Below are 21,417 nucleotides of genomic sequence, written 5' to 3'. Positions count from 1 at the left end.
AAATAAAGAAACGTCTTTTTATTTCACTAGCTTAATATTCTGTGATGAAAAGCTGTAACGATGACAAATTATAATTCTTATTATAAGTCTTTTTGTGCATACATCCATCTTCAATCATAATAATTTCTTATGATAGTAAATGATACAGAAAACATTCTTCTGAATTGATAATACGTAACACAATGCACGAAATTAGTTGAAAAATAAAATTTTTCGTATTCACATTTATAAAAAACATACACAAGTATATAATATAAATTAATATAACTATAATAATGAAACAAAAAAAAGGACCGTTTACAATGAATCGAGAATGTTTCACTTATAACATAAGATCACTATGAAAGATCAACAACGGATGAATAAAATGCGGAGAATCATTGTTCATCATTCGACACGCTCATCGATTCGGCTTCTTCCAATTTGTTCGTTACTGTCGTTAATAGTGTCGGCGGGAGATCCACAGGAGTTACATTACATTTGGCGTTATCGACGTTCGAACTGACCATGTAGACCTGCAAGATAGTGTCTCCGGGGTCCTCGGTAGATTCTCTCGATAAGATCACCAAGGATCCTGGTTGTATCTCATTGATATTCGGTATCATGTTCGTAAGATTCTCTGGACATGGCATTGTCGCGTTTTCGCTACTATCGGCCGGCACAATAGGCTTTACGTCTTCCCGCGACGATGTCGCAGTCATGCTATTCACCGAAGACACATTCTCGGCGTCACTGTCATGTTTAACGTTAACATTAGACCGAGACTTCTTCGACTTTGGTAATCTACCGGATCTGGTAGGTCTGACCTGATAAATCTCCGGATCGCTGTCCGAATCGGGCTCTTTCGAACTCGCGTGAGAACTGTTATCGTCAGACTTGTCGGAGAAGTCTAAACGCCTCAACTTCCGCGCTCTGCTCTTCCTCTTCGTCCGTTGATGCCGAACGTCGCTCGTTTCGTCGCCACTTGCCTCCGAATCAATCTCGTCAGTCGCGTTTCCATCTTCCTGATCATTAACCGATGATGACTCGCATTCCCCTATACTCTTTGCTACCAATCCTGCAAATATGTGTAAAAAATTAGATTCCCCTGAATTTATAGAAAATATAATTTCAACGAAAATTGCTCATCTCTTTCTGTGTGAGTTGTTCTAAAAAAGATTATCTGAACATCAAGATTAGTGCCAGGTTTTGATCGACTAAAAATGAGCAATTTTCGGTGATATTAATGATTTACTGGCGAATTAAGAATTCTACATTAATTAGAAAATATAATTGTTTAACGCGTCTGTTTCTTGATAAATTTCAGATTGAATGTCTTTAAGGTGTCACTTTGCAATGAAATAGATGTTGAAAATGTACTTACGATGCCTGCGCTTTCTAGCAGCTTTAGTCATGCTTTGCTCATTCTTAGGTTTCTCCGATTTCTTAGTTTCACTTTGAATACTTTCCAATTCTTGTAGCATTGCTAAAAATAAGACAAATTTTCGTATGTTAGTTTAACATAGTTCAATTCTCAGAAAATTATTTAATAGGTGTGAATTATTACATCAATCATATCGGCTACGTAGTTTGATAAGTAAAAAACGGATTTAAAACATCTCAAGTTATTAATTAAATAAAATTTAATAGAAACATGTGAACTGCAAAAGACATACCTAATTGCTCTTCTAGCATTTCGGTATCAAATTCCTGATGATATTTCAATGCTTTCTCAATTAAATGCCGATTGACTCTCTCCTCCTTTTTATATTTTTGCTTAATTTCTTGTCTCGTCCTATTCGGAAAGAGGGTCTGCATCAGTAAGAAGTCGGTACCTACTACGTTTAATACTCGATAAAATTTGAATGTCTCCCATTTCGGCCAGTCTTTGCCCCTTTGTCGTTTTTTGTAGAAACCACCGCTGTGACAATTCTCATCCTCGATGATAACGTCCGTTGACATTATTTCTTTAGCTCGTTTGGTATTTGATGATTCTATCACAAGACTCTGTTCGTCTATTATTAACTGACCATCAGGTCCGACTTTCACTTGCGGTACAGGCATCGCCACGGGATCGTCCTCGTCTTCCTCTTCCGGCGTCTCCGTCAGTCTAGAGACAAAGTTTGATTGTGCTCACACAGTTTCGGTATACAGACTGACATAGACCATTAAAAATCATACTTACTGCGGTACTATTGGTTTTTGTGCTTCTGTTGACTTCTTCATGGGATTTGTTATGGGATTATAATATATCAGATCGTACATTTTTAATTGACTCCTGTCGGGCGTTTTATTCTCGTGCTTTAACAAAAATTCCCTTCTGGCCTCTGCCAGCTTCCTTGCTGATTCCGAAATCACCATACGTCTCTTTTGCATAGTCTTAACTCTTGGAGAATTGGTTTGATTATCATTGACACATGGATTGCTATCCTTATTGCTTTGTACAGAACAGACAGAATCGTTTCGTACACGACTCGGCGTGAGGGACATTGTTTTCTTGCCATGCTCATCCTCGGATTCACTTGCACTGGCACCGCTTCCCTGTATACTATTCTTTCTTATCCTGCCACTGCTATCCAATCTTGGTATGGGTCTCATGAAACATGGACGATTCTGTATTATCTTTGTAGGAGAGACTGAAAAAAAAAATATAAAATACATATTAAAACCCTATATAAGTATATTATCCAATTATAATTTAACATGTAGAATCTTCTTACAGATACTACACACGCACGTACGCACATGCACACACATGCACCAGGGATAGGTTGAAAAGTTTCTGGAATCGCTATTAATTTGAATTAGATTTATTTTGTTATGGTTTTTTATTTCATTCTGGAAACTTCAATCTATCCTCCTATATAGTATATATAAAAATATTTTATTCTATATATATATATATATATATATATATATATATATGCACACATATATTTATATATAAAATAAAATAATACATTTTCTTGATATAGAAAAAACAATTATTATAAAATATATCTCATGTATCTACATCTGTAAGCATACCTGGTAAAATTTTTTCCTGAACCACATGATCACCAAATTTCTCAGAATTGTTGTCTACTTGATCACATGGTTCTGAAGAACTTTGTTTTGCTTGAGCACACAATTTTGTTGGAGTACATGGTTTCTGAGGATCCGGTTTCACTTGAACATACAATTCTGATTTCGCTTTGGCACGTGATTCTTCAGGATCTGATTTCTTTTGAGGCGACGATTCTAGAGAGCTTTTCTTTACTTGAACGCATGATTCTTTGGAATCTGAGTTAGTTTTACTGCATGGCTCTTGAAAACCAGATTTTGTGTATGCTTCACAAGAATCTCTCCCAGGTTTCTCTCGAGCTGATTCTTGAGACTCTGATTTTTCAGCTAGAATTTTCACATCTGTTAACTTAGCTTTAATTTGTTCGTCTTCAACAATTTTCTCTTGAACATTTGTATCTTTGTCCTTTTGTTCTAGGGCAACAGTATTATGTAGATCATTTTTCTGTACTTCCACTTCAGCAGCAGTTTTTGTAGCATTTTGTTCTAAGGCATCAGGTGTATCTTTTTTCTGTTCCATGTTGAATACATTGTTCTTGTCAGTAGAAGTTGACGTATCTTGAACAACTTTTTTTCGTACTGGCACAGCTGCCATTGCCTTGATGCGTGCTCGACGCATGTTTAGAAATTCGTATGTATATAAGCTGACAACGATTAAATATTATTTGAAGCTTAAGCAAAAATTTAAATTATCAACATGACGTGTGAGCTACAAAAGGTGGTGTAACCATATGTCCAAAACGATTGAGAAACTCATTATTAACAGAACTTAGTATCCATCTGGTTCTTCAGTTATGTAAATTCTCTCACTTCTCACCCGTTATCTGCCAGAGAGAAGCCAGGAGAAACCCAAAGAAGTCTGGATTCTGAGACTGAGCATTCTAGTGTACAGTGTAATGTGTATATCCCAGGTTATATCCGCAATTTCTGAGAGGCATAGCTAGCGCCTCTACAACCATGATTCTTGAACGTACTACATACTCACTATCAAGTTTTTCAACATTAGGTAATGTCTATTTTTGGTTCTGGTCCGTGCTACTTACACAAAAATTGGATACAATTAGTAGACGAATAATCACGCTGTATTTTCTTTTCTTTTCTATAAACTAAAGAATTTTTACGAGATATTGGTACAACAAAAACCGTTTTTAATTATAATTATTTAAAACATAGTAATGATTGTAAATGCTTATTTATATAAAATACATTTATTAAATATACATACATATATATAAAGAATTGTATAATCTGCTATTTAACACATTCAAATATATATGTACATGCACACACACGTATACATGTTAATAAAAAGTTAAGTAACTAAAATTCTTGTATATTACAAAAGTTTTTATCATATATTAGTGGCTATCCATAAATTGTATATCCGATAGTAGCAGCACTGTATTTGGTAGTGGTCTAGGTTGTGGGCTGAGTACTGTGAAGGTCTGTCTCTCCACATCCACATTCGTCCTGCAAAGTGTTAAATATAATTTACATTAAAAACATTTTATATCATATAAATACACATCAATAATGATAGGAAATACAAAAAAAGAAATTTGTATTATATACTAACACACAGACGAATCCAGCCACGTTAGTCTGCACCACATCATCCTCAGGAGAATCAGCAAAGGAAACTGACAGTAGATGATGCAGCAAACTAGGTCCTGGTGTAACCGCCACCAGCTTCGTCAAATTGTCCTCGGCTTTCATGCCCAATGGCATACAAGACGACGGTAGAAAGGGTGCTCCAATCTTGTATAATCTAGCCTCGCTCCATTTGACCTCAAAACTGTGCGGATATAGTGGAGTTCGAGAACCGTAGAAGTACTCTCTCACACCCTGATCCCTAGCTTCAGTTCTTTGCGCCTGACTCCTCTCGACGACGCCACCGCTCTTCGGCAGGAAAACAACCTTCACGAAGTCTGGCATGTCCCTCACCAATTCATTGTAAAGTCTTTCTTGATCCAACACCAGAATCGCATCCACTTCGAATGCCTGAGCCGCGTGTGTGAGCAGCTTGTAGCCATCTCCCTTGACCCAGCCACAGGTGTTTATGACGATGCCCGATGCTTTAGCTTTCTTGTTCGCTTGCAGTCGGTCTGAACAAACCTCCGCCAAGCGTGTGACGAGCAAGTTGTACAATGTTACGTTATCCTGTGGCGATTTGTGTCCAAAGTGGAAAACTAGCGGAGCTTGCTGACTGAATCCCTCTACTATATTAGACGGCCGTTCGACTAATAAAGCACCCACCGTGCCCGGAATTGCTATGTGTCCCTGGCCAACGTCGAGATCAACGAAGATCGGCCTTCTACCCATTCTAACAGCATAATTCAGAAGTATTCGGCAGAGCGTGGACTTGCCAACGTCGCAAGGACCTACGACCATTGTTATCGGTCCCCTAGTGTCGTCCTTCTCCGCGATTTCTCTCATCCGTTCCATTGCAGCATGGCAATTCAAGTACAGACCCATGGGTGTTTCCTTCGCCACGTAGCTAACGTCCGTTTTTCCGACCAGTTCAACAGTACAACCTTGCCAAGTGTAAACTGCGACCTTTGCACCAGAAGTAAAGTCATACTTTTTACCCTTTACCAATTCTGTCCCGAATACTTCTGCCAAGCCACCCTTTAACTGCAATCATACGTTAATCATATATATAATCAGAGGTTAAAGCTAGGTTAACCTCGCAGTAAAATATGCAATTTAAATTAAATTTTAGTGAAAATCGTCCGTTAAATTACCTCCAACATGACTTTTTCATTTTTACTCTCCACTTCAAACCTCAGTTCGCAGTCCGGGTCTAATTTAAATTCTTGTACTACAGATTTCTCATCAGCCATCCTTATAGGTTATAAAAATAACCCGGTGACTAAAAATCTCGATTGTCTTCTTCTTCTTCTTAGTGTTCCATGGCACCCAATCCCTTTCAGGTTCGATATGGCCAACAGCAAAATTGCGCAGTGACTCGGACCCAGTCAGGTTGTCCAACGTACAGTTGTTGAATTGATTGCGCGCGGAATAAGAAGGGGAAGGATTAAGGAAACAGTTGGACAGATTTGAAAAATGCAACTAAAAGCCGGCATAACTTGGCAGGTGGATCATGCAGCAAAGGAGTTATGTCATTAAAAAGACGATGATACTGAGACTGAATAAAAGTAATCAAAAACAAAGCTCTATCTCGATATAACGGACAATACAAAATCACATGGTTCATATCCTGACGTGGATTACCGCACGTGCAGCCCCCAGACGAAACTATATTTTTACGAAATAAACTATAATTTAAATTATAATGGTTGCTACGCAGCCTGTTTAATAATACAATAGTTTGTCTATTCAATTGTTTATGATAATACCATGGGTAACGTCTCGCTAAATGATAATGAGTAAAATAATGCAAACCTGTGAGAGCCGCTTTACCTTGCAAATAAGTCTCAAACTGTAAAAAATGCGAATCTTTAATCTCGGCAAATAAATCCGTATAGGGAACTTTAAAATAAGGTCTAAGGCCGTCCCCAGCGGCCTCTTTTGCAAAACGATCCGCCGTCTCGTTTCCCAAAATTCCCTTGTGCGAGGGCACCCAAATAAACACAATCTCCAAATCGAGGCGCGCGGCCTGTTCCAATTTGGACTTAATTGTAGCAATTATATAATTAGGATGATTTAATGCCGGAGAGGAAAGGATATCGAGAACACTTTGAGAATCTGTAAAAATAACCGATTTATAACAATTAAATTGTAAAATAATCGATATAGCCTCAGAAAGATACATATCCCACATAATGTGACTGACAAAATTCATTGAATTTCGCGTTGACCTCCAACACAGAATCGCGGTCGCTGACTCCGAATTCCAAAAATTTAATATTCGGACGACAAATCATTGCTTTAAAATTATGTGAAAAGGCAGGAACGGAAATAGACCTATGGATGCGGGAAAAGGTAGAATCCATTGAAGCAAAAACACGAAAGCCAGGGATATTTCTCAACGCATAATTATATTTAGTAAAACCTATCAACGAATCCTGCAAATCCCAAAAACTATCGATAACAGGATTAAATTTTAACGACGCATTCTTAGTTAAATATTTCTGTATTAACAGTCTAAACCTTAAATATAACGGCATCTCCTTAGCTTCCGACAACATTACATTAATAGGTGTCGACATACGATAACCTAAAGATGTTCTTATTAACTTATATTGTAAACGCTGTAATGTTAAAAATAACTCGCCCTTATTACGATATTCAAAACTTCCGCTACCATATTCTATAGATCCCCTGAACAAAGATCTGTATAATGTCAATAAACAATGCGGATGAGCGCCCCATCTAGTACCAGCGAGGAAAGCAATTATATGAGAAATCCGACGTCCTCTGCTGATCAAGGCTCGAATTTGACTGGAACCATCCAGTCGCGAGTCCAGCACGACCCCGAGAAACCGGACCTCCGAAACCATAGGGATGTCCTGACCATTCACTGAAAAAGCTGGCTTAGGCAATACAAACTCCTTTTTCGCGTAAATATTATACCCTGCGATTTTGATGCAGAGAGTTTCAAACCTCTATCCCTAAGGAACGAGAATATGCTGGCCAATGCCTCTTCGATGGCGCGGAACACTGAAACCAAACATCTGCCTGTACAATAAATGACAATATCGTCCGCATACTGCAAAAATTTCACATTAGGACCTAAAATACGGGCCAATTCGCGTAAATAAATATTAAACAACAGGGGGCTAAGGATAGAACCCTGAAGAGTACCTTTAAAAGAATATAAAACAGAGGAAAGAAAACCCTCTTTCACGAAATAAAGTTCGCGTTTGTAAATTAAATTAGCTATAAAACGTCTAATCTTGGCTGGAATACCAAGTCGTTTAAGATCGCTAATAAGAATATCAGGAATGACATTGTCAAACGCGCCGACTATGTCCAAAAAAACCGCTGCTGTGAATGAATTATTAATAAAACTCATTCTAATATGATTAGTTAAAGTAAACAAATTATCATTGCATGAACGAAATTTACGAAAACCAAATTGAGTCGAAGGAATAATGTCGTGAAATTCGGTAAACCATCTCAATCTATTATATACACATTTTTCCATTAATTTCAACACGCATGAAAGTAAAGAAATGGGGCGATAACCTTTAGATGCGGGTTTGGGAAGAAGCACCACAAGGAACGAATGCCAGGAGTCTGGAACTATACCCTCCTTCAAAAACCGATTAAAGAGACCCAATAGACAGTCGCGAAACTCGGAAGGTAAGGCAGTCAGGATGGCGTGGCTGATTTGATCTAATCCTGGTGAAGAGGATTTCCTGGAAGAGCGGATAGCTATATCTAATTCCTCTTTCGATATGGGATCCGCGAGCCATGAATGAACCGGCGTAGGGGAAAGACCGTCCTCTACTTCCATTTCCGAGAGTTGCATGGGATCTGGAAGGGCACAATATGGCGGACAAAGCTTGGAAATCGCCTCGAGCCTCAACGATGTAGAAAATCTACCAGTGAAAACGTTAGAATTAGAGGTATCTGCTCGCTGAAAGGATCGAATAAGTTTCCATACTGCCACAGATGGAGTAAGGCTGTTGAATTGCGAGCATAATTCTTTCCACCCACGAGATTTCTGTTTAAATAACGTCTTACGACAACTAGCTTTAACCTTTCTATAAACGGAGTAAAAAAAATCTCGATTGCTGTGCTATCAAATCGTATCAAACTCTACTTTTTAGATATTATATAGAGGTCAACACTAATGGCGAATTCGATTGGATGCACTAATGCGCACTGAGTGCACACCAAGGCTTGTTTACAGTCAATTTTTATATTTATATTCTTATGTTTCTTATAAAAATTGATTGTAACCAAGCCTTAGTATGCACTGACAAGTAAACCTACGGAAGTGTCACTCTCCGATTTTTCTGAAATTTGGATATGTTATAATACATGAAAAACTAAGGGACACGTATTTTTTTTAGCGGCGGAAAAACATATTTAGGGGGTGAAACGACCCCCTAAAATGGGGGGTAAAATGGAAAAATTGCGATATCTTTGAGACCAGTGAAGCGATTTTAATGATTTTTGGTATGAAAGTATCTTTCGATAGAAGACGAAAATCGGCCTAGGTATGTTGGAAGGGGAGTGAAAATTAGGGGGTGAACTACCCTTAAAGTGACCAATTTCTTGCTGCAAAAAATCAGTTTTGATCTGATCGAAGTAAAATCTATTAAAACTTCAAGAGGAAAGCTAATTAAGGAACACGTATTTTTTTGTTTTGTTTTATATAAATATTTGGGGGGTAAACAATCCCTAAATTGCCGCGTTCGTTTGGCATTGCGCATGAAACACCTTGTAAAACTATATTTTTTAACTGTTCGACCTTTTTAATATATTGGTTTTTTAAGTCGCTGAATCCGAATCTGAAATCAGATTTTCAAAATTCAATAAGGCGGATCCAATATGGCGGACGAAAACTCGAAAAATTACTTGAATAGACAGTAACTCGACATGCGACTTTCAAAATACAATAAAATCAACTTTTGACATTTATTGTTAGTTATGTGAAGTGAATTAAACATGTTAAAAATATTAATCGTTTATAACAAAATTGTTTAAACAATGTAACTAAAAAATGAAATGAAAAATTATTAGAGTGAGTCCCCTTGCCTCTCACTATTTTCTGTAAGTGTGTCAGAACACGATTCATTGTTAGAACGCTTATGTACAGGTAACGAAAGATTTTTTTTGTTATTTCAATTTTATTATTTTTTTTTGTCGTTTTAATTTTTTTGTTTTTATTTCATTAATTTTTTTATTATTACTTTTATTTTATAAATGGCTGATTTGACAATTAAATCATTTTTTGAAAGTTTTGCATACATGATATTCGTTAAAAAAAATCCGTTCTAATTAAAACCATTCCTGCTGGTACAACAAGGATGATTCAACTCCTAGATGTCTTTTTCTTTCGACCTTGGAAGAATTTTACACATACCTAGGCCGATTTTCGTCTTCTATCGAAAGATACTTTCATACCAAAAATCATTAAAATCGCTTCACTGGTCTCAAAGATATCGCAATTTTTCCATTTTACCCCCCATTTTGGGGGGTCGTTTCACCCCCTAAATATGTTTTTCCGCCGCTAAAAAAAAATACGTGTCCCTTAGTTTTTCATGTATTATAACATATCCAAATTTCAGAAAAATCGGAGAGTGACACTTCCGTAGGTTTACTTGTCAGTGCACACTAGTGCATCCAATCGAATTCGCCATAACAATGCCATAATCTCCAAAGTAAATATATTTTAAACCTTGTTTGTTTCTATCAACACACTTATACAATGCACTGCGGGATGGGTAAACACAGACTGACACAGACCCAGACACAGACACAATAGAGACACGAGAGGAATAAGAAACGTACGGAATAGAACATAAGGGCATCTATCACGTAACTTTTCCCCTAGGATGGAAAATGAAAAATGAAAATTTCTTCATCTCAACAGCAAATCATAACGTAAAAGTTCACGCGAAATTTTCATTTTTCATTTTCCATACTAGGGGAAAAGTTACGTGATAGATGCCAAGGAATAAAAAAATAGGGAATTAAATTTTGATAGAATTTTCTCTTCACCAGTTCACGCATGCATGGCTTTTCATCGGTTGAAACAATAAATAATAAAATAATAATAATAATAATAAAATAATAAATAATAAAATAATTATAAAAAATAATAAATTTTTGAATCAAAAATTGTAAAAGTGGGCTCTTTACGACGATATATATATATACATACCAGGAATTCATATAAAAAAATGATAGAAAAATTACTTCTCAGAGGCAAAAACAAAAAGTACGAAATTCATCCAGAGTGCAACCAGAGAGAAGCCTGAGAGCGGTCACGCTCGCGTTTTAACTGTAACGCCTCAAACGTGGACATTGAAGTGATTCTGTCTTTATTGCTCACTGAATATTGAATAAAGATAGAATGACGCCGCGAGCGTTGGGAGCGTCAAGTGGAACGCATATGTCCACGTCTGAGGCGTTACAGTTAAAACGCGAGCGTGACCGCTCTCAGGCTTCTCTCTGGTGCAACTGATAGCGGATTGTAATATTACATTGTACATACATTGTTGGACAATCACGCGACTTCTTCACGAATGTGTGTGTATGCATTCTGCACAGTATACCATGCACACCAGATAGAGTTAAAAAGAAGAGCGATGTTATGAAAGAATCAACAATCGCGCTATCCTCCTCCTTCAACCATTATACTGATGAATTGATGATACACGAAGCATCGATAGCGTTTAGAGCCAAAGTGTATATAATATGTATAATCTGAATATTAAATTTTGCAAAACGCAAAAACACTTTCTCAGTACTCAGGCACTCACTTTCTATAAATTTTATAAATTATATAATTTTTTCAAAATACCTGTCACCTGACAATAAAAATATATATGTACTTCCTTATTGAATACTATTATTTGCAAATAAAGTTTATTTCTTTGATATGACATTAAATATATGTAGGATATTTATTTATCAATAAAAAAAACTCTAATTGTATATCTAAGACACGTGTATGTAAAATAATCTTATTATAAGAATATATAGATTATGAATATCTTGACGTGTCCTTTGTATCTTCTTATGTCCTTTGCTGCAAAATCCTCAATTAGTGAGAAGTGCAAATAAGAAAGTAATCTATTATTAACACTAATATTACACGAAATCAATCGTCTTGTGAAAGTCTATCATGTATATTATTAGTATGAACAATACTAATATAAATAAGAATTATATCTCAATATATAATTCTTTTTTTTTACACATATTGTATCAAAGTATTACCTAAACTAATATACAAAACAATAACATATAATAGATATAAAATGATAAAAGAATCAGCTTTTAATATCCCTCACGGAAAAGAACTATTGCATTTCTAATAGTAACTATTGAACGCTAATAGTTTTAAGCAGTAATCACTATTATAATGATCAGTGTTGCATTAGTAAGTAGTGTCCACTATACAGTTCTTAACTATTGACTAGTGGGAATCATTGGAATGTGATATACACTACTTAGTATACCAATTATTTAATAATGTGAACTAATGCGAACTAATAATGCAAACTAATGATACGAACTAATGATACAAACTAATAGTGTACAGAAGTTTGCAATATTAATCAATAGTGAACATTATTTTTTCTAGTGTTCAACAGTCTATATTCTTGTATATATATTGTTGTTTATCACTGCCGAATAGTATTATTATTGTTAGGTATTATAATATATATCTTAGTGGAAACATTACCCATACAGCACCGATTAATACAGAAAGCTTTCAGGAAGGTTTTAAAATCATTTCAAGATTTCACATTTCATATGCAACATTTCTGAAAGTATTCCGCAATATGTCATATGAAATGTTGCAACAGAAATGTTTCTAAAACCTACCACATGCAATAAATTTGAAAAAAATGTGAATATTGTAAAAAGTAAAATTATATATATACAGGGTGGGGCAATAACTATTACCACCTTAAATATCTTCTAATTTATAAGGTCCAGAGGAAAATTTATGTAATCAAAATTATACGGTACGAAGGGGGCTAACATATGGCGATAATAATTTTTGTCCTGGTGGAGGCGCTTCGAAGATATCAAGGTCACCTTCATTTTTTTTAATAGGTTCGGTATGTTTTTTTCCATAATTTTATAGAGGAGCTTAAAACAAGTACGGAACTCATGACACAAAATTATTGAACAAGATTAAATGTAAATGAAAAGGATAAAAAATACATTTTTATATTAAATGAAATTTACGTTTAAAAGATGTACGAAATGATGCTTTATTAGTATGTTTTGTCGGAATGTTTTGATTTTGACATTCCTCATAAATGAGGATCAACTTATTCTTCAAACGGATACATCGATGAAAATAAATAGGATTTTAAATGTTCGACGCGAAGGCTGAGTGCGATTAGGATATCGTTCAGCGTATAAATTTTGCGCTCTCACTGAATTTTTTTGACATTCTCCATAAATGAGATCATTCTCCATCATGTCGACTTGTTCTTCAAATGAATACATCTTGCACGATTGACTTATCTATCGATACTACTTTTTATGTTTATCTTATCCTGTGAACTTATTCAGATGGCCTTCAAAGGGTCTTTGTTTTCATTGAAATAAGTTTACGTCACTATTTATTCTAATGTTATATTCTAATGTATAGTCTAATGTTCATGAAATTTAAAAATAAAAATGATAGAAACCAAAAAGGGCAACAGATTAATAATATCAAATTAATTAAAATTATATTATCTACATCATGCGCTTAATATTTCTACTAGCTGCATCAATCTTCACAGATGCCGGATTTATTTTTAATTCATATAACATGACTGATCTTAACATTATACATCAGATACTTTTTTCAACTTACTTATAAATGGAATACCTTGCATACTACATAATAGAATATATATGTATAAGAGACAGAGACTAACTAATGTGTAATATAACAAATTAATTGTAACATAATAAAAGAAAATTATTTAAATATATATATAAAATGATCATATAGAAAAGTTTGTAAAAATATTCTATATTTTGTGATACATATATTTATCGAACACAATGATTAAATATGTAGTAACGAATACGTCACCAGGTTTCGGCAAATTACCTGATAAACAGATTTCTATCAGATTTTATTTCCAAAACATTTGGTTCAGTAAAACACTATTAATTCATCGAAAAAGTATTTTTGGCTTATTCTTAAATAAAAACTTGAGGCTCGTACAGAGCCGATTTTGCAACTTGGCTAGTCATACAAATTCATGCTATATAAAAATTTATTAATACACTGCACTTGAATAACAAGTACAAGAAACTAAAGAAATTTTAGTTTGATTATTTATGCAAAAAGCCTCTGACGTAAATTATTACGCGATTTATTTTGTTACGTGGCCGTAGTTTGGAAATACAAATCGCAGTTTCGCCTGAACACTACCAGGCGTCCCTGTATTATGCTGCACACTGAACGCGATGAGCGATGAGTGACCAATGGGAGCTCTGCTTTTCAAACTTCTCTATCTCTAGCAGAGCTGTCATTGGATATCGCTCATCGCTCATCGCCCATTGACTCCAGTGTGTGTACAGCGGCCATTTTTGTAACAGCCTTTAGCTTCTAGTAATTTTAGGAATTCCTGCAAATAATATTGTCCCTAGTAGTTTCCCTAAGAAATACATCTTTCAAGCGCGTGCTGGTGGTAGTCGTGGCAACATTTGCGCGGAACTGCGTTGCATCGCTGTCAAAAACATACTTTTGTAATCTCTGATTTGTTTTTATCATGCGTGTATTTGTTACGGTATTGCATCATTATCCGTCGCTTACCTTCAGTATAATAACTGCAGGAAATCCCTGTTAGTTTCTGCAATCAAGTGCTTAGCAATCTTGAAGGTTACTCCTTATTTTCCTTGTGCATCTGCTGTAAGTTATGTCACAAGATTTCTTAAAACTAAAAGTAGGTAGTCTACTTAAGAATAATAATGATAATAATAATAACTTTAATATTTTATGTAAAATTTATATATATGCATATAAGAAGAATTGGGCATATACTTGATATCTTTATGAAGTCACTACTCTTAAGCTTGTTTGTAACAATAATTTGTGAAAGTTTAATCTTATTTTTTGCAATATATAATTGGATTCATTATTATCAAATTCGGTTAATTACATAATTGATAGTTTTGCTATGCTGTTATGTGTGTAATAAGAATATATGTATATTTACAGGTACAAAGGAAGTAATTGGAACACCATGGCTACAACTGTGGTACTGAAGCGTTCGGCTCGGTTAAGGTCTCGTAACCAATCCATTACTGTTCTGCCTGAAATAAAGCGTAAGCCTAAAAAGGTTACCACTGTCAATAAAAGCATACAGAAAGTGAATGTTAGTGCAAGAAGATTGCGCCCACGTCAGAGTAAAAGAAACTATTGTGACGATTCAACATTATTGCAAAAGCATGTTCCCACACAGCAGCATGAAAGTGTAGTAATACTGGAAAAGTTAGATATCGTCCAAAAAAAAGTACCCATATATAAAACTTTGAAATCTGAAAAGTCTTTGGAGGAGAAGAGTGATGTATACGATTTCCCATTTGATCCCAACGACATGAAAGAGAAAATAAAGAAGAAAAAGAGAAAGCTGAGGAAGAAGAACGTTAACAAAACTGGAAACAAAGTGACTAAGAAATCCAGAGTTAAGAAAAAAATTGAACTATCAAAGAGAGAACCGACAGAATCAGGATCAAAGGAGAGAGAAGATGTACAGATCAACAAGATTGAAGCACCAAGAATAGATGCGGATGTCCAAACAAAAAAAAGGGAATCAGTGAAAAACGATGTAGAGAAGATTGAAACAGATAGAATAGACACAGATATTCCAGCAATAGAAGAAACAATCGGTAACGAAGATATTGTAGAGCCGATTGTAGCATCGGGGATAAAGATAGATGTTCAGGTAGTAGAAGAATCAGTAAAAGAAGATATTGTAGGCGAAGCTGGAACTTCACAAACAGATTCAAGCATTCAGAGTATGGGAGAAACGAATTCTGAGAAGACAATTGCGAATCAAAACAAAAAACAAGATACAAAGAAGCCAAAAATTGTATCTATCGAGAACGCAAATAATATTGTAGTGACCAGAACATCGCCCAACAAGAGCAAAGATTTAGACGTTTGGCCCTTTCGGCCAAAGAATATATTTGATAATAAAACCTCCAAGGGACAATCTGAAAACACACTAAATTCTTCATTATTAACGAAAGCTTTATCCCCCATTATGAAGGTATCCAACTACTTGGATCTTGGAAGTCCCTGGCGACCTCCAACATTCCCAGTGTTTTCTCAAGCAAAACACTTTGTTCAAAGCACACCAAACGTGAGCATGAACAATGAAAATATAGAAGAGGATAAAGAAAACTTGCAAGTAAATAAGAAAAGTAAATACCCGAAGAAGAAAGAAAAGAAGAAACCAGTTGCCTTTTCCAAGAAACCTTTAATTCCGAGAGAATTTCCCACTGATCAGAATCTAAACAAAATTAAAACAGTACCAGCAAGCAAAACTGTTGAACAACCGGCACCTTCCAGAATTTCATTGCGGAAAATAAGAACTTTGTTCCAGAAGAAACCAAATAATGATAGAGACAACAAACAGGTGATGAATGAAACGCAAACTGAAACTGATAAATCACCTGTAATGCAAAGAGACAAACAGCTAGCAAATTATCTAAATTTTTCCGATACTTTCGACGTTATGTCTGAATCAGAAAGATTGTCGAACATTGAACCCGCTCCTTTATTTGTCGATTTGGAACCCTCATATTTCTCAAAGGTATTTACTATCAAAATACTATATTCATGTATCTCGTGCATTATAATATCACTAATCGCATCATTTAAAATATTACAGCCGCCGCAACATTCGTATAAACGAAAACGTTGCGTCAAGTTTGACTTCTTAGAAGATGACGAAGAAGATGGTGAGGAAAAGCATGTTGAAACACACATGAAGAAGAAGAAGCTTACAAAACCGGAGAAGGAACACCAGAAAGAAATGAATGATTGGGTAAAATCGATCAACAGTACATTTGAAGAAATTGACAATTATAATTTGTTAATTGAGTAACATATGTAATACTTAAATTATATTACAACACGTTAAAATTTAAAAAAAGGATACCTGAAAGTTCAAAACTATATAAAGCAAGGAGCATATTTAATACTTAAATTTTACTTGATTAAATGTTGCTTTTTTAAATTCTTTATGTAAGATGTATAACTATGACACTACTGAAGCTTTCTTTTTATGTAGTTATATATTGTAAACACAATCACATTTAAAATCGAACACAACATTTTTATTTATAATAAAAGTGAGAATCTTAAATATAATGATTTATTTTCTAGAATTATTAATTCAAGTAAGAATTGCCTTTTTCTTTTCTCTATTACAAGTCGTTTTATCAAATGAGTGTTTCAAAGATACATGCTTTTATGTAATTTTATACTAGATAAATATATTTTTACAATTTTATGATAAAGCAAACAACTTTAAATATTTAAATAATAATGGTATTTATAATAATTCGTATAGAGAGTTACGATAATGCAATAAACTATGTTAACAAGTAAGATATTTAAAATCATATTGTATTATATAAATAGCTATTTCTCTACGTTGTACATAATAAACTATTCTTAAATTCTAATATTTATTCGTTTTTCGTTGAATTCTCATAAATCTCATAACGGTTTTATAAAATTTACACTTTTGAGTAAAAGCGATAAAAACTGACACCCTATTAGTAAAGTGTCGCTAAAAGCGCGGTAAAATACGAGTAGTGTAGAAAGTGCAAGAGGTGCGAGCAACAAGTAATTTGAAGCACGTGTATAGAGACGTATTATAAATGGCCATCAGTTCTGTGTGTCGCGTGATTATAACCTATATTGTAATATAAAAGTGATAATTACGCTAAATAACCCTAGAGAGGAGGTGGGTTGAAGGCGTTTTCGTCCCAACCGGGACACTCCAAACAAAAAAAATAATAAAAGTGATATTATTAAGTGAATGATAAAATGACGATAAGATGTAAACTATGTGGCAGGTATTGGGAAAAGAATGACAATACTTCTTTTCATTCGTAAGTACACACTTATAATAAACGGTTATGGTGAAAAATGTGATAAAAGTAATTGAAAATATTCAGACGTATATAAAGGATATGTATCTGATTTGTGCTAAAGTCGAATTTAGAATTTTTATTTGATCTTGTTGTTTTAATGTTCTCACATGTAATGAATTTTTTCAATCCAAAATTCAGAAAAGAAATTTGAAATATATAAATAGCAAAAATTAATTGAATTGATTTTAATACAATATAAATTATAGATGTTTGGGATGTTTATATTAAATTTGTACAATATAAATATATAAATATATATACAAACATTTGTTGTGTGCATGCGTGCGTGTGTGTATGTATGATATATAATACATATATGTATGTGTATGATGTATATAATGTTTTCCAGAATTCCGAAAGATCCTATCCTTCGAAAGCAATGGATAGAGGCATGCAAATTACATAAAGTTGTAAAGAGTTATTTTAACAAGTTATCTTCAATTAAAATATGCTCTGTGCATTTTGATGCTAACTCTTACATTCCGCAAGTTAAGAATAACAATAAGGCATATCTTAAACCTAATGCTGTACCAAGAATGAATATCGAAGAAAAACACAATTTGATTCAGTAAGTATTCAGCATGTACTGTTTTTTCAATTTTTGATTTTTTGTTATCACATTTTATAAAGTAAAATAAATATAACTATAATAGATCACATATATATTTATTTTGTTATATATTTTGTTTTAAAAGACAAAATGAAGCCCCTTGTATCACTGGACAAGAAGTTACACTTCAACAGCAATGCCTACCAAATCAGTCAAGTTATGAAGAGGCAGATCTGAATATATGTACTATAGATGAAGTTTCTACAGTTCAAGAAACAGAAAAGTCTAATTCACGCAATAAGGATGCAGAACAAGTAATGTGTATACCAACAAAAGAGACAATTAACAATGATGTCACAAATGCCTCGTCAGTTAATAGAAAAACGTGGCAACCAGCATGTGTTACTCAACTAACAGAAGAACACTTTACTATGCTGGAAAGGAGACAACGTTATTTATCTTTGTTAAAAAGGAAATTAAAGGCGAAAGAGAAAATGATAAAGAAGCTGAGAAATCAAAACAAGAGATTATCTAAAAAAGTTGCAATTTCTGCTAACTTACTTGCCAAGTTTAAGAACAAAAAGTTGATTATAGTAGATGCTGCAACAACATTACTGGTATGTGAGAAAATTGCCGAATTAGGTAATTAGCATCATTAATATCTCAGTAGATCTCTTTAATAACTTATCTTTCAACAATTGTATAACTTCTCCTATTTTCTATTTATTGTCTTTCTATTCTTTTCTACATTCAAATTTTGTTTATGAATAGCATTTCTATTATAATAATCTATCTGTACTCTAATAACTATAATCAATCAAGTATTCTTTATGATGAAGTATATTTATAGATTTAAAAATGAGTTTAACTATGATGTTTCTCTAGAAAGTTGTATTATTATGGGGTTCTACTGAAATTAAAATTAAAATGTAATTTTACACCCAGATAGCAAAATGCTTGGCAGATTGGAAACCATAGAACTATGTTGGCAACAAATGTATCCGACAATAGATTTTGAATTCAATTTGTAACTTCCTACTAACAAACTTTTTCAGGCGTTTTGAAAAATCCATTCAAGTCGAAAAAGCGTTTGCAACAACTCTTCACTTTTATTCCAATAAAGCATATAATTACAAATAGACAAACGTTTGATAATATACTGCCGAATTCAAGAACAATTTCGAAATGGTATATGAATGTTAATGGTTGCCCAGGATTCACACAACAAGCTTTGATGCTATTGCTAATAAAGTAAAAGAAAGTAATGGAGTAATAGTTTGCGATATTGTTTTTGATGAGATGGCGCTTCGACAAGGAATTTCTTGGAATGGAAAACAATATCGCGGATTAATAGATCTTGGACCTGAATCAATCCCTCTAAATACTAATTCATGTATGGCGACAAATACTTTAGTTTTCTTAGCTGTTGCTCTTAACGATTCGTGGAAAGTACCAATAGGATATTTTTTTATTGATTACTTATATCAGGAGAGGATCGTGCAAATTTATTGCACATTTGCTTAAAACGTTTTCATGAGACCGGCGCTCATGTATATTCAATCACATTTGATCATAGATCTTATGTACCTGGATAGGCCTTGTTGATGAAAATCGGGGACCGAGATGCCAGAGCGAGAGAGCAATATATTTTCTGTCCTTCTATTGGAAAAGAAAGACTGCGCAAGCGTGGAGGCGCAGGGACGTAATATCTGATGAAGCATTAAAAATATAATCAAATGATATATTAAAGAATATAAATAAACAAGTATAATAAAAAATCAAGCGGCAAGGGCTTTTACGGCTATTAAACAAACAGATAATTATAAAACTTCAGAATTAAGGAAATTGAAAGTGGAATACCTGGAGCTATTTTATAGAGATGTAAGAAGGAAGGAATTATTTTTCCGGGAAAGGGAAACAAGAGAAAATATAAAAATTAATGTATGATTGAGAAAAGAAATAATAGCAAATATCATTAGCATGTTATTTAGTAGTATAATATAAACAATATTAATATAATATAAATACTATTTCTAACTTATAGTATCTATAAACTTATAGTAGTACTTTTACATCAAACTTTGTGGGATGATTTTACAAGGAATCAATCATAAGAAAATAAAATTAATTTAGTTAATTGTTTACGTATTTTATTTGGCTTTTCGTTATTTTCATGTGCTATGTGATGAAATATCTTATGTCTATGTAAGTAGAAACAATAAGATTTATGAGTTGATTTCTGTGATTACAATAAAAATCTTGGCCCTGAGAGTGACCTGTAATAATTTCAGTGAAAACAACTTTATTAACTGAATTTTTTACTTATTCTAAATCCGACTGTAGCACAAAGCAAATAAGGTAAGTGACCCAGTAAATCGTCAAGATACCAATAATTCATTCACTGAACAACAAGGATAAAATGATACACTGGAGCACTCGGGTGATGTTTCCGAACGCAGCCTAATCGTCATGTTTACGTATTAAGGCGATCCTGGAGTCGTCTGTATTACCGGCGGAATCGGTGATTTTCCTGCATTTTTCAAGAAATATATCTTTTTATCGAATTCACAGAATGAAAAATCCTTTTCCACGATGAAAATACACACAATAATGTAGTGTGGAAAATAGGACTTAACTTTCCAAATGGAAAAACAAAAATTGTGATTTTTTTCCATTTGGAAAGTTAAGTCCTATTTTCCACACTACATTATTGTGTGTACTTTCATCGTGGAAAAGGATTTTTCATTCTGTGAATTCGATAAAAAGATATATTTCTTGAAAAATGCAGGAAAATCACCGATTTCGCCGGTAATACAGATGCCGCGACGGAGTTCACTGGCCACTCCAGGATCACCTTAAGGGGAAGCTGGAGTTGCTAGTGAACTATTTTTTCACTATAGCGATGGTAATTGCAGTTTCTAAAATTCTCTTTATTGCTTGTGCAGAATAAAAAATCCTTTTCCACAAATAAAGTATAGATAGAAAGAAAGTCCGCTCTACAGGACTTTATATTCAAAATGGAAAAAAGTTAAAAACTTACATTTGTCTTT

The 21,417-nt window shown here is 34.0% G+C and overlaps 4 protein-coding genes across 6 annotated transcripts; 2 read left to right on the top strand and 2 right to left on the bottom strand.

The window, feature by feature from the left end:
* Nucleotides 1-2: 2 nt before the first annotated feature.
* LOC105280549 (transcription factor TFIIIB component B'' homolog) lies at nucleotides 3-3,976 on the bottom strand. Of its 2 annotated transcripts, XM_011341168.3 has the most exons (6): nucleotides 3,007-3,976; nucleotides 2,165-2,615; nucleotides 1,656-2,089; nucleotides 1,364-1,465; nucleotides 807-1,057; nucleotides 591-732 (listed from the first exon to the last, which is right to left on the bottom strand). In XM_011341168.3, the coding sequence occupies exons 1-6, from the start codon at nucleotides 3,659-3,661 to the stop codon at nucleotides 730-732; spliced, it is 1,896 nt and encodes a 631-aa protein (XP_011339470.1). In that variant the 5' UTR covers nucleotides 3,662-3,976; the 3' UTR covers nucleotides 591-729. The 2 variants fall into 2 exon arrangements, with proteins under 2 accessions (XP_011339469.1, XP_011339470.1); XM_011341167.3 differs by having other exon boundaries at nucleotides 3-1,057.
* A 258-nt stretch (nucleotides 3,977-4,234) lies between these two features.
* On the bottom strand, nucleotides 4,235-6,194 carry LOC105280550 (protein CLP1 homolog). Its single transcript, XM_011341169.2, has 3 exons — nucleotides 5,787-6,194; nucleotides 4,619-5,676; nucleotides 4,235-4,512 (listed from the first exon to the last, which is right to left on the bottom strand). Exons 1-3 carry the CDS (start codon nucleotides 5,883-5,885, stop codon nucleotides 4,401-4,403), a joined length of 1,269 nt encoding a protein of 422 aa, XP_011339471.1. The 5' UTR covers nucleotides 5,886-6,194; the 3' UTR covers nucleotides 4,235-4,400.
* Nucleotides 6,195-13,667: 7,473 nt separating this feature from the next.
* On the top strand, nucleotides 13,668-17,340 carry LOC105280551. Of its 2 annotated transcripts, none has more exons than XM_026973080.1 (3): nucleotides 13,668-14,591; nucleotides 14,867-16,466; nucleotides 16,545-16,760. In XM_026973080.1, the coding sequence occupies exons 2-3, from the start codon at nucleotides 14,892-14,894 to the stop codon at nucleotides 16,758-16,760; spliced, it is 1,791 nt and encodes a 596-aa protein (XP_026828881.1). In that variant the 5' UTR covers nucleotides 13,668-14,591; nucleotides 14,867-14,891. The 2 variants fall into 2 exon arrangements, with proteins under 2 accessions (XP_026828881.1, XP_026828882.1); XM_026973081.1 differs by having other exon boundaries at nucleotides 13,671-14,557; nucleotides 16,545-17,340.
* Nucleotides 17,341-17,478: 138 nt separating this feature from the next.
* Nucleotides 17,479-20,638, top strand: LOC113562744. The gene is made up of 3 exons (XM_026973082.1): nucleotides 17,479-17,775; nucleotides 18,167-18,385; nucleotides 18,513-20,638. The coding sequence occupies exons 1-3, from the start codon at nucleotides 17,711-17,713 to the stop codon at nucleotides 19,015-19,017; spliced, it is 789 nt and encodes a 262-aa protein (XP_026828883.1). The 5' UTR covers nucleotides 17,479-17,710; the 3' UTR covers nucleotides 19,018-20,638.
* Nucleotides 20,639-21,417: the final 779 nt, after the last annotated feature.

The sequence above is a fragment of the Ooceraea biroi genome, chromosome 10 (assembly GCF_003672135.1).
Source record: "Ooceraea biroi isolate clonal line C1 chromosome 10, Obir_v5.4, whole genome shotgun sequence".
Lineage (NCBI taxonomy): Eukaryota > Metazoa > Arthropoda > Insecta > Hymenoptera > Formicidae > Ooceraea > Ooceraea biroi.
Note: the sequence above shows the minus strand (reverse complement) of the source record. Positions and strands in the feature narration are given on the sequence as shown.

Bases quoted from the DNA above. Each gene is read 5' to 3' on its own strand.
- LOC105280550 (XM_011341169.2), bottom strand. From the start codon at position 5,885: ATGGCTGATGAGAAATCTGTAGTACAAGAATTTAAATTAGACCCGGAC. The intron at 5,677-5,786 runs GTAATTTAACGG...GTATGATTGCAG, and splicing joins ATGAAAAAGTCATGTTGGAG to TTAAAGGGTGGCTTGGCAGA. The intron at 4,513-4,618 runs GTTAGTATATAA...AACACTTTGCAG, and splicing joins GTGGCTGGATTCGTCTGTGT to GACGAATGTGGATGTGGAGA.
- LOC113562744 (XM_026973082.1), top strand. From the start codon at position 17,711: ATGACGATAAGATGTAAACTATGTGGCAGGTATTGGGAAAAGAATGAC. The intron at 17,776-18,166 runs GTAAGTACACAC...AATGTTTTCCAG, and splicing joins GACAATACTTCTTTTCATTC to AATTCCGAAAGATCCTATCC. The intron at 18,386-18,512 runs GTAAGTATTCAG...TTGTTTTAAAAG, and splicing joins GAAAAACACAATTTGATTCA to ACAAAATGAAGCCCCTTGTA.
- LOC105280551 (XM_026973081.1), top strand. From the start codon at position 14,892: ATGGCTACAACTGTGGTACTGAAGCGTTCGGCTCGGTTAAGGTCTCGT. The intron at 16,467-16,544 runs GTATTTACTATC...AAAATATTACAG, and splicing joins AACCCTCATATTTCTCAAAG to CCGCCGCAACATTCGTATAA.
- LOC105280549 (XM_011341167.3), bottom strand. From the start codon at position 3,661: ATGCGTCGAGCACGCATCAAGGCAATGGCAGCTGTGCCAGTACGAAAA. The intron at 2,616-3,006 runs GTATGCTTACAG...TTTTTTTTTCAG, and splicing joins TCAGGAAAAAATTTTACCAG to TCTCTCCTACAAAGATAATA. The intron at 1,058-1,363 runs GTAAGTACATTT...ACATATTTGCAG, and splicing joins TGCTAGAAAGCGCAGGCATC to GATTGGTAGCAAAGAGTATA.